General features: G+C 38.5%; 1 protein-coding gene across 1 annotated transcript; it reads right to left on the bottom strand.

The window, feature by feature from the left end:
• Position 1: 1 nt before the first annotated feature.
• Positions 2-14,518, bottom strand: atxn10 (ataxin 10). The gene is made up of 11 exons (XM_079869457.1): positions 14,343-14,518; positions 13,950-14,144; positions 12,907-12,992; positions 12,712-12,808; positions 12,407-12,574; positions 12,214-12,294; positions 10,038-10,194; positions 9,132-9,240; positions 8,395-8,573; positions 6,413-6,476; positions 2-4,949 (listed from the first exon to the last, which is right to left on the bottom strand). The coding sequence occupies exons 1-11, from the start codon at positions 14,456-14,458 to the stop codon at positions 4,765-4,767; spliced, it is 1,437 nt and encodes a 478-aa protein (XP_079725583.1). The 5' UTR covers positions 14,459-14,518; the 3' UTR covers positions 2-4,764.
• Between the last annotated feature and the right edge of the window lie 2,632 nt (positions 14,519-17,150).

Genomic DNA, 17,150 nt, shown 5'->3' with positions numbered 1-17,150 from the left:
CTATGGAGAGAAACAGGAAGTGTTTGAAAGAAAAATGGAAGTGTCGTACATATACACGGCTTCGTTTTGCACATCAGGCAGTCTTTATGCGAGAAAGGCCATTGCCGAGGGAGATGGGGATGAATAATGAAGATCCTGGAACTTTAGAGGAAAATGCACTGACTTCAGACCGACTGTTTTGTGATTTCATTCAAACATGTGGACGCTACAAATGCAGTGGAAGGCTTTCATAGTTCTCAGATGCTCAGACTTCAGGAAGGTCACCTGAGGCCTGTCCTGACTTGATATAGACTCAAAATCGGACAGTCTAAGCTGCCAACAAAAGTGACTTTTTTTCTCTTTTTTTTCAATTTAAAGAAAGCTTATTACGAAGACAACTTGTAAAAGACATGTAACATGTCCCACCAGTTGAATCCCTATGGGAGCTCAAGAGGAAAGACTTGCTGCAACTCTGGAAACGCTGGAAAGATTAAAAAGTTCGGTCACACTGTACTGTATCTGTTTGAACACTGAAAAAATTCCTTTTTTCCTTCTGTTTGGAGAAAAAGACTGAAAATGTTCATACTGTAGTTGTCTCATAATGGTATACAGATGTTTGAACTTCTAATATCATTGCTACTGATCTGTTGCTTCCAAAATTCAACCCGAAAAAACACAGGACATTGTTTGTGTAAAAAGAGCTTCTTTAACCCTGCATTTCTTTTGCAGTTGATCGATAGTAAAGTGGTCTGCACACTTGGGAAACCATCATTTCGGTGAATACGTTGGCAATTGCTGCACTGGTGGTTGTGACGCATACTGTCGGCTTTATGAAAATGGAAAACTTTTTTTTTTTTTATGCGGAGAGAAGCTTCCTTAGTCGTATCAAGACTTGGCCATGTATGCTGCATTGTTTTGTCTTCAAATTTGTGTGTGTCTAACCATGTGTGGGAACATAAGAGAGAGAGCTTTCAGATACTTAATAGAACTGCAATGTGACCCACCACCATTTGAGTGACCGACCATTCCCACGAATGCCAGAGACATGGGATTCCACATCACTGGTCCGGCGTGCACAAGGTCTAGTTATATTCCGCCTGAGCCAATGGACCATACAACTATGGATCTGAAAATGGTTAAAAGGTCACTGGAAATATTTTGAGTAGCAACATTTTTTTTTTAATCTAAATTGTTTATACGAGTTATATGGCTGGCAAATTTGTTAAAATATATTTTTTTATGTAGAGAATATGGCACTTTATGTCAGGTATATTCAGAGTAATTATTAATACTATTTTCCTTGTCATATTTTTATTGTTTAATTGGAGATCTACATTTTTTTGTCCTGAATTAATTATGTAAAATGTTTTTATTATTATGATTTTTATTTTTCCTTAGCTCCCCTTAATTGCCTTCTCAAGTTTGATATGAAACCATCTCATCTTTTTGTAGCCTGGTTGTATTTATACTTTTTTTTTTTTTTTTTTTGGAAGAGATGTACAGTAAAATCACTAGATTAATAAATAAATCAAACAGTTTGGATCTAACAAATTCAACTGTTTTCATTTAAATTCATGCTTATTACTAAGCAAAATATTGCGCAAAACGCATGTCAACCTCTTGCTTGATCGACTCGCTGGACCCTGGGTAAATTTCTTCCCAGATGCACGGAGTAGCTCGCAGTCGTGTGGTGTAGATACTGCGAAACGCTGATCTCCGAGCGACGCAGAGCTGCTCCCGCCTGGGTTTGAATAGGCATCCGACCTGGCTCATTCATTCACCCGCCGTATGCTCTCTGCCCCTCTGGTCTTTTTCCTGTGTGTGAAAAGCATTGCAGGCAGCCACCGGAGCAGAAGTAAATAGGACCTGTTTTGTTAGCTGTCTGAACTGCTGGTTACCGGAACCGCGTAAGCTCCCAACACTATACCCCCGGATTGAGAGAAAAGTCAACCCGATTGTTTCGCACAAACATTTTGTCATTAAAAAATATGAGGCAGAAAAAACAGAGTGTTGTGGGGAGAGTAGAGGCCTCCATTGAGGGGTATTAAAGCTACGGGGGTGTGTGTGTGTGGACCACTCAGCTCATTCCAGGACAGGATGGGGCGAGATATGATTCTGCAAGCTAATACTTCTGGTCTGATTCACTTGGGACGAGAACTAGATAGCTACAAGAGCAAAAAAAGAGTGGTGTGGGATGGACCAAGAGAGAAATAACTGAGTACTGGTGTCCCATGTAGATTAGGCTAGACAATAAACATACATCACAATCAATAAGAATGTAAGGACCCTCTTCCTAAAATATAAAAGCAGCTTTTTTCCTGTGTAAAGTATGAAGAGCATGTATTACAATAATGTATACATACACTCACCGGCCACTTTATTAGGTACACCTTGCTAGTACCGGGTTAGACCCCCTTTTGCCTTCTGAACTGCCTTAATTCTTCATGGCATTGATTCAACAAGGTGCTGGAAACATTCCTCAGAGATTTTGGTCCATATTGACATGATAGCATCACGCAGTTGCTGTAGATTTGTCGGCTGCAAATCCATAAAGCCAATCTCCCGTTCCACCACATCCCAAAGGTGCTCTATTGGATTGAGATCTGGTGACTGTGGAGGCCATTTGAGTATAGTGAACTCATTGTCATGTTCAAGAAACCAGTTTGAGATGATTTGAGCTTTGTGATATGGCACATTATCCTGCTGAAAGTAGCCATCAGAAAATGGGTACACAGTGGTCATGGGAAGGACATAGAAAGCAACAATATACAGGTAGGCTGTGGCGTTTAAACAATGCTCAATTGTTACTAAGGGGCCCCCAAAGTGTGCCAAGAAAATATCCCACACACCATTCCACCACCAGATGCCTGAACTGTTGATACAAGGCAAAATGGAGCCATGAATGTCACAGCAGATAATGAGACTCATCAGACCAGGCAACGTTTTTACAATCTTCTATTGTCCAATTTTGGTGAGCCCGTGCGACTTGTAGCATCAGTTTCCTGTTCTTAGTTGACAAGAGTGGCACCTGTGTGTCTTCTGCTGCTGTAGCCCATCTGCTTCAAAGTTCTACGTGTTGTGCGTTCAGAGTTGCTTTTCTGCATACCTTGGTTGTAACAAGTGGTTATTTGAGTGACTGTTGCCTTTCTATCAGCTTGAACCAGTCTGGCCATTCTCCTCTGACCTCTGGCTTCAACAAGGCATTTTCACCTGCAGAACTGCTGCTTACTGGATACTTTCTCTTTTTCAGACCATTCTCTGTAAACCCTAAAGATGGTTGTGTGTGAAAATCATCAGTTTCTGAAATTCTCTGACCAGTCCGTCTGGTACCAACAATCACGCCACGTTCAAAGTCACTTAAATCAACTTTCTTCCCAATTCTGATGCTCAGTTTGAACTTCAGCTTTTGACCGTGTCTACAGTACATGCCTAAAAGCATCAAGTTGCTGCCCTGTGATTGGCTGATTAGATATTTGTGTTAAATTGTACTTGAACAGGTGTACCTAATAAAGTGGCCGGTGAGTGTATACAATAGTAATCCTATATATCCATTTGTTAATAATTCAAGTTTATGGTAAAAAATGTTTAATGAATACTGCATTTTTTTAAATGAATATAGAAATGAAAATCTATTTTGACAGTAAACATTTTTACATAGCCTACACAATAAAAAAAAAATTTTTTTACATATTAAGCGGCACAACTCTTTTCAACATTGATATTAATAAAAAATGTTTTTTGAGCATGATCACAGGAATAAATTACATGTTTAAATATATTAAAATACAATGTAGTCATTTTAAATTGCAATAATTTACTGTATTTTTGATCAAATAAATGCAGCCTTAGTGAGCATAAGAGACTAATTTTCAAAAACATTAAAACGTATTACCAAACCCCATCTTTTGAATAAATACTGTTAAAATAAATGTAATTTTTCTCCCAAAACTGATCTAGCTGTTTTTGAACACTTCTCTGTGTTGCATGCTCTCAGTAAGCGTGGTTTGTCGAGGCATGTTGCTTGTAGTAGGAGGTGAGGTTGCACTGACTGCAGACTCGCATAAACATGAGGGTGGAATTTCTTCATTGATTAGAAATTACCATATTACGGAATGTACACACAAGAATTGCGTCATTTTTATTTTACTACAATAATTGCACTAAATTAAAGTGTTAAATAGACAATCCTACCATATCGTAATGTCCATCCAAACTACACGTGAAGCTTGTCCTGACAAAAGTGGAATTGTTCAAATAGGATGGCTTTGTAAACAAACCCGATTTTTAAGCACAAAAACTTGAGAGAGCTTTCAAAAAGAAGGATCCGAGTCTCACGGCTATTCAGAGGCGAACTTTATGTGTACAGATCAAGAGGCGGCCTGGTCTCTATAAAATGCAGTGAATTAGGGATTAACCTCTACTCCCTGTTGGTCACCAGAGTCTCTTTAGTGGCTGAAAAGCCAGGAAGACACGGTTCTCCTTGTTTCATAGGATTTGAATCCCACTTTGGGGGGTGGGGGGGGGGGGTGGGGGGGGGGAATCAAAGACCACTAAATGCATCACAGACATCAGCATGAGTTCTCTCAGATAAGCTCCTCTGATTGATTTCCTCTTGTGTGGAGAACATAAAGCCCAGACCACCCCCTTATGCTCCCAACTACTGATTGGATATTTAATGACCCCAGTGTGGGCGTTTTAAGCCATCTCCAGAGTGTAATATGGCATAGTTAAGGGGTGTGGGGATGGGCGTCCCGGGATAGCATTCTCCCAGCTCCACTTAATCAACTATGGGTCCTTCTTTAGGGACCTGAGGAGTAGATTGCCATCCCTTTCTTCCACTCTAAGGCCCATGTCCCTGAGCATTGTGTCATCTGCCACACCTTGTCTCCGAAGGCTTTGTATGAGCTTCTGATTCTCTAGGTTGTGATCCAGGATGTTCCGGATGGCAAACACGGCCCACTGGCTTATGACTGGCAGGAAAATGAAGGAAAGTTATTATATCAAACATTTAATCAAGAACAAAAACTAGATTTTATATTTTTGGATGAAAATTGTAAGTGGTACGCTCCCGTGCAAACTCTCTCTGCAAGGGGGCTCTGGGTATGATGTTGCTATGAGGTCTCTAAGGTGTTTTTTAATAGTTTTAATATGTTGCTATGAGGTTGTCGGGGTGTTCTTATTGCTTTCATACTGGCTCAAGCCCAAAAAGCCCAACCCTGTTGGGTTTCTGGTCTCTAGATATGGCTCAGGTCCCAACTTCAACATAATTCTAAAAGATTCTTCACCAGTTTTATAGCCACTGGGATGCAAATCTGATCACATAGAATAGTAATAGCACATCACTCCTGAATTAATGTCAAAGGGAAAGAGATGCATGATATATCAGTATCATATTTGTTCTTTTCCAATACAACAGTGATACCACCAAAATATGGGTCCTGAGACCTACAAAATATAAGCATAGGTCCATGTGAATTTTACGGTAAACTTACTTGACCATTTATAAATAATGGTCAAGTAATGGCCATTTATAAATATTTTGGCCATACCAGAAGTGAAACTAGCATCACCAGGTCCAGCAACACCGCTAAACATTAAGCAAGAATGACCACTTCCTGAAGCAGTCAGGAAGCAGCATCCGGGAGGACACAAGCTCAGCTTAGTGGCTCATCCCCTAGTGAAAGAACAGCTGGCATTGTGCCCTGCTTTCTCTAATACAGACCGGCAGTGATCGCTAGAGAATGAAAGCGTTTTTTTTTTTTTTTTAACACAACAGCGCCAGCATCAGTCAAGGAGCCTTTGGAAACACAGCTGCAATGCATCAGATTGTCGTGTTATCAATGAACCGTTTCATATGGAACAGAGTTGGCAGGATGCAGGTCAACACTATAAAAATACAAAATGTCACTTCATTTCATTCAAGTGGTGATTTTCCACCCAGGATTTCAATCAAGTTTTCCAGAAAGTGTTGCACATCTATAAAACTGACTTCTGTCAACACCACAAAATTACTCATATATGCAATACCTACATTTAGCTTCATAAACTATTATGACTAGATATTTCACACAAGAAAACTGATGAGTGAGGGATACAAAATGACCGTGAGTCAGCTCAATGGTTCCACCTCTCTGCAGGGGACGTTGCTAGGTGGAGGGACTTGAAACCATTCGCCAAGGCGCTGGTTTTTCTCTAATAACATTTAAACTGCGTTTTCAACTCTGAACAAGCCACCCATCATTCAAACATCAAATAGTGCGGTAAAACCTCCATTAGTAATGGAATTTAAAGGCTATTACAATGCTATTCACACTTTAGATAGCAATATCTTTGCATTTTTTGCGGCGGATGTTACCAGAAAACGCTCATTAAACACACCGCAAAAGCACAGAGTGAATAAAAAACAAGTGAAGTGAGTCACAACCAAGGATACAGGGGTTGTTGCTGTCAATGCTGCAGTTGTCCAGAATGAGAGCTATACCGTCCAGTTCTCTTACCTATAGGAGACAAATGATAAAAAAAGAAAAGGAAAATGGTCTTTAACAGGGGCATCGTGAGCCAGACTGGTCAGAAAACAATTACTTTCCATGGAGGAAAGTCCATGCGGTTAAGCTCTGGTTTGGCGCAGTCATATGGGTTTGCGCTGGTTTTCGTCACATGCAGTTTATAACTATACCGTACATTACCCTGAGTCCGTATCGTAACCCAAGAGCTACAGCGGTTGCCCTTTAACCACCTTGGTTCATTAAAAAAAAAAAACTGAATAAGAAAGAGGAGACACAAGCCATTGAGCCCTGACAATTTTCTGCTGTTAATGACCATCATGGTGTTTGATTGAGAAAGTAGTACTAGCAATAAAACGAAGGGAAACTTATGTAACTGTACGCTTCGGCCACAGAATTAGTTTTGTTTGGCTATCCTCACATGTAGTACACTATTGCAGAGGCAGCATTTTAAGGCATTGGTGCTTCTGACGCAAAAGCTGGTTTAAAACTCAACTGTACATCTACCCAAGACACCTTTTAGCAAACACTAAAATTAAATATAGCAACATACCAATAACAATAGTTCAGTTTTTGAATTAAAATTCATTAATTTTATCCAATAAAAACATTAGTAACATGCTAATGGCAAACTCTGTTGAAATCGATCGAGGGTCTCGTCTCAAGTGTGTTTTGTGCGAAAAGTGCTATTGCGTGGCATGTGGGGAGCTGCTTTTTACACAGTGTTCACGCATTCACACGTGACACGCAAGGCAGTAAATTGAAAAAAACAAACAAGTTTTTATAGTGTAATATAGTCTATGGACACGTTTATTAAAAGTTCAACTTTTTTAACTTGAGCATCACGTTTTTAGAACATCGTGTCGAGTGCGAGACGCGACAAAAAAACGCGTTCTGTGTGAACAACCCATTAGAAAGTAGCAAAGGGAGCAGTAGGCAATGAAGGTGCTCACAAGTTTTGGTCAAAAAGTGAGGGGGCAGGCTGGGGGAGACTGGCTATTGTTTTTTGACCTTTGAACTCTCAGTTGTGTGCTTTGACCCTATTTAGGAAGGCCGGTACTAGGTTCTCCTCTGTGCTGATTGAAGGGGACAGACCTGAAAGGATGAAAATCCCTCCATGGCAGGAGGCTGCTTACAAGGGAATTCATTTAAAAGAAAAAAAGGAGAAGGGGAACAAAGTGTAAAGAGATTTGGGGAAGAAATTAGATGATACAAGCATGAAATTCAGATTGGTTCTCAAGCCTTTATCTACCAGCGCTAATCCCCTGATTAGTTTTCAAGGAGGGAGCTTCCACAAACAAAAAAGCCCAGGCCTGGGTTGATGGACAGCGCGCAAGGCTCTAAACCACAGTATTGTTAATGTGTTTACCACGACTGGGTTGTGCCGTCCGTTGATCAGAGCATTACTGGACTTGGCTGCAAGCTCTATGGCGTTAGTTTCATCACTCATTGCCAACACATTCCTTCACATTCCAACGAGTCATAGAAATCGCAGGAGGGGAAGTTTTAAAGATGATTTCCAAGATTTTTGCTAAATACTTCCTTCCTTTGGCAATCACATTGACTATTTCAGTTTTTCTTACCTATCAATCAGTTCTGTTTTATTGATGAATTGCAAGCAAGGTGGAGTCAGGGAAAAAATTACAAGTCTCGAGCCCTCTCTCAAAAAATCGTACAAGTTTTTTTTTTTTTTTCTAAGAATATATATACACAAAAAATATATACATACACATACATATATATATGTATATATATATATATATATATATATATATATATATATATATATTCATACGTACGTACGTACGTACGTACGTACGTACGTACGTACATACATACATACACACACCATATACACCATAAACATACACAAATATATACAATAACTTCCAGGAACTGTTGTGTGCAGTACCTTGTCCTGGTTGACAATGTGGCCGTAACACAGGTTACCAATGAGCCGAATGAGATGAGCTTTGAAACTGATGGCAGGGTGGGTGTCGGCGCCCCCTGGCCTCGTCAAGCAGAAATCATGTGCTGCAGTGAACACATTTTTACTGGTTTTGCCCAGTAAGTGGACATCTTTCAAGAGATCTGGGAACGACAGAAGATATAAGGAGAATTTACACAAGGAGAAGAATAGAGAGAGAGAGAGAGAGAGAGAGAGAGAGAGAGAGAGAGAGAGAGAGAGAGAGAGAGAGAGAGAGAGAGAGAGAGAGAGAAAAATGCATGCTGGCATAACTCCCATGCTTAAGGTGTGACATCAGAGCTGTACGGATGACAGGAGAGTCTATGAAGAATGTAGATTGTGTCTGTCTTCAGTGAGCTGTGACCTGTCAGAGGTGTCGGTTTCATACAGCACCCCACAGGAATGGCTGCTTTGTGTTTTAAATGTGAAAGGTGGGAAATGCTTATAGGGGTGTGTGGTAAATGATTCAGTTTAGTTTATCATCTGCGAAACGAACAGTATGAGGGATAGTGAGCTCAGCAACGTTTCAAGACAAGAGACTTTTTAAAAGCGAGCAGTTGTACCCAAAACAAATATTTTGCATCTTCATTTTATGGCAAAGAATTGTGTATTCACATTAAGAATGCATTAGGATTTTTATCTCCAACAAAAGCAAAAGCATTACGCCAGTACTCCGCATTTACCAACTGTTGTGCTCAGAAGGCCAGAGTGATCCTGCAGGGCCATAAACTCTTTGCAGTCAGAGGTGATCTCGCAAAGGATGTCTAAAAGCCTGATGACGACCATAGCCGCCTGCAAATGCAAAACAAATACTAGGCTTAGTATATCATCTGTAAAGTGTGCACTACAGTTTGGGGTCAGTAAGATTTTTGTGATGTTTTTGGAAAAAGTCTCTTATGCTTATTTATTACAGCTCTTAGGCAGTATTTATTTGATAAAAAATACAATAAAAACATTTAAATTTTGTTACAATATAAAACAACAGTTTTGTATTTTAATACTATATATATATATATATATATATATATATATATATATATATATATATATATATATATATATATATATATATATATATATATATATATATATATGAAATTAAGCTGAATTTATGTGAAACACTTTCTGTGTAAGTTCAAAAGAACAGCAGTTATTTGAAATACAATTTTTGGTAACATTATAAATGTCTTTACTGTCACATAAATGTAATATGCCCTTCCTGAATAAAATAATTACCAGTAATTTCTTAAAATAAAAATCTTACTGATCCCAAAAATTTGAATGGTGGGTTAAACTATGTTTACTAACTATTTCCATGTTGTGGCCTTTATTCAATAAATGGCAGATATTAACAATCTATACTATACTACTAAAACAATTGAACATGTTAAAAACAATAATCAGTACCAATATGAAATGAAAAAGAGACTCCCACAATAAGCTATCCAATCTCAAGACAATAAATATCCAATTTCTACTGATAAAAATATGCATAATATTGACCGTGATCTGATATGATCCCAATACTCTTTATTACATACATTACTAACATGAAGAGGTGCAGTATGGGCATAGCAGAAAAAACCGACCTGGTCATCTGATGATTCAGAGCTCAGAGTGAGAACAGCTCTGCAGTGATGAGTGAAGCAGGAAGCCAGGAACTCAGCTACACTCAGAGGCAGTAAACATTCCTTCTTCTCCTCAACAACACTAAGCTGCGCTAATATCAGCTCCAATAGCGTGAGCCTGTTAGCATTCAATTACATACACAAAATATTAACACATATAATCAGGGCTTGACATTAAAGGGTTAGTTCACCCAAAAATGAAAATTCTGTCAGTAATTACTCACCCTCATGTTGTTCCAACCCCGTAAGACCTTCGTTCATCTTCGGAACACAAATTAAGATATTTTTGATTAAATCTGAGAGCTGTCTCACTCCTCCATAGGCTTCTAAGGGACTGAAACTTGCTGGCCCAGAAAATGTATTAAAGACATCGTTAATATAGTCCAAGTGACTCCAGTGGCTCAATCTTAAGTTTATAAAGCGACGAGAATACTTTTTGTGCGCAAAAACAAACAAAAATAACGACTTTATTCCACTTTTCATTTCCTTCTCTCTGGGCCTCGGGTCTTATCACGTAGTGTTTAAGCGTAGCGCTTCTGTGTTGCACGTCACCACGTGCACGTTGCACGTCACCACGCACAAAAAGTATTCTCGTCGCTTTATAAACTTAAGATTGAGCCACTGGAGTCACTTGGACTATATTAACGATGTCTTTAATACATTTTCTGGGCCAGCAAGTTTCAGTCCCTTAGAAGCCTATGGAGGAGTGAGACAACTCTCAGATTTAATCAAAAATATCTTAATTTGTGTTCCGAAGATGAACGAAAGTCTTACGGGGTTGGAACAACATGAGGGTGAGTAATTACTGACAGAATTTTCATTTTTGGGTGAACTAACCCTTTAACACCAAATGCGGGTGGATTTCAGCAGTGGCGTCTAATGTAGTCACTCCAACTAGCCACATTGGCGGGTTGAATTTTAAATATAATATATACATTTTTCAATTTTAGTCTATTAAAAAGCCATCTGAATTAATAAACTAAGTCAAAAATATAGATTTTTCAATACATATCGATACTTAAAATATCTAATACTCATTTTTTTCACAGAACAGATACACGATACCAGCTGCGTTTTCTCTCTTTCTCATCTCTCCGACAGTGAGTTAACACACAAACCAGCCTCCCCTCTCTCACTCGTTTCATTTGCTCTGGATTAATATTGTTGGTGCTACAAGGTTTGAATTTCGGCGTGGGATTGCGCATTACCCATAATTTTACTTATTCCTGCAGATTTTGTGTTTACACCCAAAGTGCACGCACATACAGCCGCCTCTCAGAACTAAATTTAGTTCTTTTACACTGCTTATTACGCCTAAACAGTCAAATACACACAAAATAATGTCAAAATGCTGGTCTTGGTAAGTATTCACATATGTTTTAAGTGAACGTAAACAGTTGAGAAAGAAAATGCACGTGTAACAGTATAATGGGTCTGTGTGTCAGGTCTTAAAGGTCCTAATATACCTGCTGCCAAATTATGAGATAATATTAAATATCTATCTGGCAGTTCTTCCCCATGGTATTGATGTCAAAATTGTTGCCAGTGAAAACTTTATTTATTTAAAAAGATACATTAATTCTTATGGCCCATTTTACTGTGCTTTCAGAGTGATGGTCTGACTCTGTTCCAGACCCTAGTGAGCTGTCTTGCTGTCTATATAGGGAATTACCTTTTAAGGCAGCATCCTAACCAAAATGGAACCTCATTAGCCTGGAATTAATTTGAATATTATTAATAGATAATTGTACACCGAAAGTACAAAATTGTGTTAAAAAAGTGTATTTTTAATTATGTAATGTTTTTCTTTTGATGTGTTATAATTGCTATTTGCATAGCTAAGTTCATCGCAATGCATTCTGGGATTGCCTCATCCATGAAGAATGAGATGTTACCTTTTAGGTATTTAAAAATGTGTCATTTAAAAGGCTGCCTATTATATGGAACAGCCTGTTGACTAAAATGGTGTCTAGTTATGCAGCTCACTAGAATTTGTAACAAAGAGTTTAAATAAGTAAATAAATAAATAAACACTCTCAAATCATCCAAGAGTTAAATCTCAGTATTGTGATGCATTGACCTAGATACAAGCATCTCATTTTCATGCAATAATTGATTTGAATAACAGAGTTTTTACCTTGCTTCATTGGTCATTTCAGTGTACATCATCTTAATAAGCTCTGACGACTTGAGGAAACGTTGTGTAGCAATAAAGACCCTGTAAGAAGAGTAATTATGACCAAAACAGGATATGAAATAGATCTAGATGACAGATGACCTTGTTCCAAATTTGTCTCAATGGAAACATTTTAAAACAAAACACAGCTTACGTCCAGTCCACATCAGGCAACGTCCTGCACAAGTCCATAATCTTCAGGGACAATTTAAACTGCTGAGTGTCTTTAACTAGCTGCTCTGTCTTGTGTTCATCCAGACAAGTGTGGATCACCATACACGTGTATGACACAGCTTTCTCATCTGGGAACTCCAAAAGGTCCCTTGAAGGAGATAAGAAGCGATTACACAAAAGTGGCACGTGGATCAGTGGCATATATCACTAAACGAACAGTGAACACATGTTTAACTGACATCATAAGAAATGCATCAGCGGCCATCCGACCATAAATTAACTCACCAAAAGATGTGCGGGAAACCAAGCTCCCAGATGTCATCTTTGCAGAGCTGGTTTCCAACAGCAATGTTACCAAGAAACTGAATACCACATCGAATTGCTGCCAAAGGAGAGAGAGAGTACACAGATTTTTCTACCCGTTACCCTCCATCTCACTGAGAAGATCTTTTAGATGGAGCTGAAACACTTGAAACCCACCATCATAAATATCATTCGAACCTCCTGACGAAATCTTGAGGAGTTCGGCCAAAATCTCAAAAGACAGCTTGATGGAGCCTAGATCTCTGTGAAGATAAAAAGGTTTTTCTACTTGCTATAAAACCCACAGGCATACTAATAACGATTATGATGTTATAAACAGAGTCCATAAGTCTGAGAACACATTGAAAATTTGAGAAAACCTAGGATTTAAAATAAATAAATAAATCACAGTTATGACATAATGAAGAATATCTGTAATATTTATATGCCATTAATCAAATTTGTGGCACTGATCATGTGATTTTGTATAGAAGGTCAGATGTTCAAATCATGCTGGAAAACCTGGGTCTGAAATCACATACTCTCGAGTAGGTACTTATTTTGAATTAGTAATTACTTCATGATCACTGAAAAAGTAGTGTAGTATGAATGTAATCTGGACATACTACATTTGCCATGTTGTCATTTTCATGTGTCAGTTGCGTCGTCTCACTGTCATTGATAAATCCTCTCTCGTGGCCTCATGGGATAGTAAAATGTCCATCATATGCACACTTCAGAATCTCGTTGGAAGAAGTAGGTCACCTAGGTACTTTTTGCCTGCTCTTTTATGAGTACAGTGAATTCGGACATAGTTCTTTTGTCACATACTGTTTTTCGCATACTATATATAGGGAAGTATGCGATTTTGGATGCAGCACAGGTATTACACAAACTAGTAGAGTTCATGCAGCTCGAGTGCTGCTGTCATTAATTTGGGGACATAAAATACTAAGAAATTTGATTTTTATTTCTTTATAATATAATACAATATAATATAATAAAACTGAGTGTCATGAAAGGCATCTATAAATAAAATATATTATTGTTATTATACTATTATCTAGACATCACATTGTGGTTAAATGTTCGCTTTTTACTCAAATTGTTATGCCACTGATTTAATTTGAAATGAAATTTGTAGTATTACAGTTAAAAAATGCTAAATTGATCCTACTGTTATAGCAGTATCAGACTTTTTGGACTCCACTGTACACTACCTCAGACAGCACTGGTTTTCAGTGCACTGCACGCAGGCATTTCTGTGCGCTCTGAAACACTCTGCAGTGAGTTTATGGCACAGAGATCCTCCTTCTTCCTGTGAATCCATCTCCTCAGTCAAATGATGAACATCCACAGCAAGTCTTGACAGCACTGCATGGAGGTTTCCAAGAGCCTCCCTGTCAACACTATTCCTGAAACAAAACAGCACAAACTCTTAATGCATGTCTTAGAAACTGGTTTATGTGCAAGTTGCTGTGGTGATGATACAGAGACTAAGAGGGTGTTTTGTATATCATTATAAGCAATAGTCCATGTAGAAATGTATGGAACGAACATTCTCTGCTAACACAATAACTTAAACGCACACATTTCTGTTCAATTTTTGATACCTGAGCTGCTCATCCCGTAAAGCTTTCGTCACATTTTGCAAAGTTGTAAGATGGGTGTTTGTAAGTTTTTCTGTGGCTATTTCAATTTCACACAGCGCGCGGTTTATGTTCTGCATGCTGTCACTGTCTGGAGGCTGCCATCAACACGCGCACAAGTAAACATAGACCTTTACTTCCGCCTACCGGCTGCACGAGGTTTCAAAATAAAAGACAGCAAAATATTGAATTTACGACGTGAATATTCTAATACTGCTTGTAATTTTTGCTAATTTTCTTTTCAAGTCTATAAACTGTAGTTGAAAGAAACATTCGAGCATCTGAACTGTATTTGAGAAACCCTCTTAGTCTCTGTGAAAGTAGCCTTTGCTTTCAGAAAAAGATAGATAGATAGATAGATAGATAGATAGATAGATAGATAGATAGATAGATAGATAGATAGATAGATAGATAGATAGATAGATAGATAGATAGATAGATAGATAGATAGATAGATAGATAGATAGATAGATAGATAGATAGATAGATAGATAGATAGATAGATAGGGCTTTAAGGTTAGTTGCATGTTATTATGCTTAATTTGTCATTATGACTAGTTAATACATGTTGCTAACATATGTAACAAGGACACTGTAAACTAAAGTGTTACCAAAGATTTTTGCTACAATTCATTGAATGTTAATTTAATAGACCACTTAATGAATACCAATTTTGACATTGCTGAATCATTTCCATTATTCCATACAGTAAAGGATCATCAAGAACTGGGACAGGCAAAAAATTACCCTCAAATTATATTATCGCTATGCTAAGAAACAGCACATTGACTATGAAATTGTGGCATTAGAGAATGGATCCAAAGACATACGAATACATTTTTTGAGTTCTGATTTTATGCCATCACTCGTGCTCCTCTGAAAAACACCATGTGAAGGTTATGCTGATTGAATCTGATCTGCAGGGCGAATGTTTGTGATGATGCCTAAACATTATTACATGATGTAACTTTCTTGATGTCCCCTTTTAAGAATGAGATCATCCGGACCATTATAAGCCAGGCCATCTGACACCCATTCATCTGAATCAAACGTTCAAAGGACTTTGACATCAATCGTTCCAGGTTTTTTTTTTTTTTTCATAAACAAGATGTGGGGACAAGTGTTCCAGCTGAAACAACAAAAGGCCCGAGTTCCCCTTTGAATCTCCAGAAGTGCCAGAGTATTTTGGGTCACTGGCTTTCCATTCTGTGGTTCATCTCGTGTTTTTTCTGGCCTGGGAAATGCACTGAAGGAAGTTGGTCTTGCATGAAGAATATAATTACAGGTGGTTGTGTATCAGACATATATCCTCGGGTTAAGGGTGGACCCGCTGCTAATACATAAATGGGGTATTGCCGCTACCAGACCCTAAAACAGAGTCGTTGATCATGAGAGACAGAAGCCAACTGAAAGCATCTACTGTGCTTAATGGCTTACAGGGCCAGCCGAAAATGTTCCCCTCCACCACTCCAAATGTATCTGGTGTCCTTGAGCAGATAAATATGTGCTAAATCAATGATCACTTTGCACGGCAGCTAAACGCTTGCAGAAATATTATAGAAGTGGATGTGTGTTGCTCTAATATGGTTCTCATAAAACACTTCCTCATGGGAAGCAGCTGGGTGCAGTGAAGTATTGCTTTCATTGACAGACTTGCAGGAGACACATTATAATGCTCTATGATGTGATTACTGTATAATTGGGATCCATTTCCCCCTAAGGCCATTCGCCACGGGGCCTCATGCGGCACAAGTTGCACTGCCTTAAGGCCCTAATAACAACCTCAAATATCTGTTGTCTCAACAAAATAACAAAAATGTCCACCCCAGTTTCTGGGATTGAAAGTTGGCCTCTAGTGATGTATGCAAGACTTCACCAATCATTTAATCTGTGTAAACCTTGCCCCTTTCTTATAATCGACTGCATGCTGGCATTCAGATCTGTCCCCATCCAATCAACAACCTAAATCCCCACCTTACATTTTTGATAACCCATTTTTACTTAGATTTACAGTTGTAATTGAAATTATTCAACCCCCATTGCAAATCAGGTTTATTGGCAAAATGTACAGACTTTCTGCTGTTTGTATTGAACAAATCAAACAAAAGTCATTGAAATATCTCAACACAACAAAGGTTGCAAAGTGTTTTCCCCAAATTCAACTTCTGCAGTCTCAAAATTATTCAACCCCCTGAATAGAATCCCTCACAACAGCACAAATCTGCAAGACACGTGTTGTCTCAAGCACACCTGATGCAACTAATCAACAGCTTCATTAGTTGCACCAGGTGTGCTTGAGCTAGAACACATGTAATATCTGATCTGGCTAGGTTTGTATGTTTGACTGCATGTTAGATAAATGGTCAAAAGAATGGTCCAAAAAGTTAAGACAAGATATCATCGCCTTTCACAAACAAGGATACAAAAAAATAGCGAAGGGACTCAATGTTCCTAGAGACACCGTTGGAAGTATAGTTCGCAAGTTCAAAGTGAAAGGAACAGTTACACTACCTGGAAAGGGCAGAAAAAGGAAGCTATCAATGGCTGCAACCAGATTTCTGAGAAGGCAGGTTCAGAAAAACCATGCCAAAAATTTCAAGACGTACTACACCACTACTGACCCAAAAGCACAGGAAAAATCGGCTCCAATTTGCTCAAAACCAAATAAATAAGCCACAGAAGTTTTGAGATTCTGTTCTGTGGAGCGATGAAACTGGAATTTTTCAGCCCTATGGATCAGCAGTGTGTTGGAGGAAGAAGAATGAAGCATAT

This window comes from Squalius cephalus (assembly GCF_949319135.1).
Source record: "Squalius cephalus genome assembly, chromosome: 4".
In the NCBI taxonomy this organism is placed as follows: domain Eukaryota; kingdom Metazoa; phylum Chordata; class Actinopteri; order Cypriniformes; family Leuciscidae; genus Squalius; species Squalius cephalus.
Note: the sequence above shows the minus strand (reverse complement) of the source record. Positions and strands in the feature narration are given on the sequence as shown.

Bases quoted from the DNA above. Each gene is read 5' to 3' on its own strand.
- atxn10 (XM_079869457.1), bottom strand. From the start codon at position 14,458: ATGCAGAACATAAACCGCGCGCTGTGTGAAATTGAAATAGCCACAGAA. The intron at 12,575-12,711 runs GTGAGTTAATTT...ATCTCCTTCAAG, and splicing joins GGTTTCCCGCACATCTTTTG to GGACCTTTTGGAGTTCCCAG. The intron at 10,195-12,213 runs GTAAAAACTCTG...GAATGCTAACAG, and splicing joins GAAATGACCAATGAAGCAAG to GCTCACGCTATTGGAGCTGA.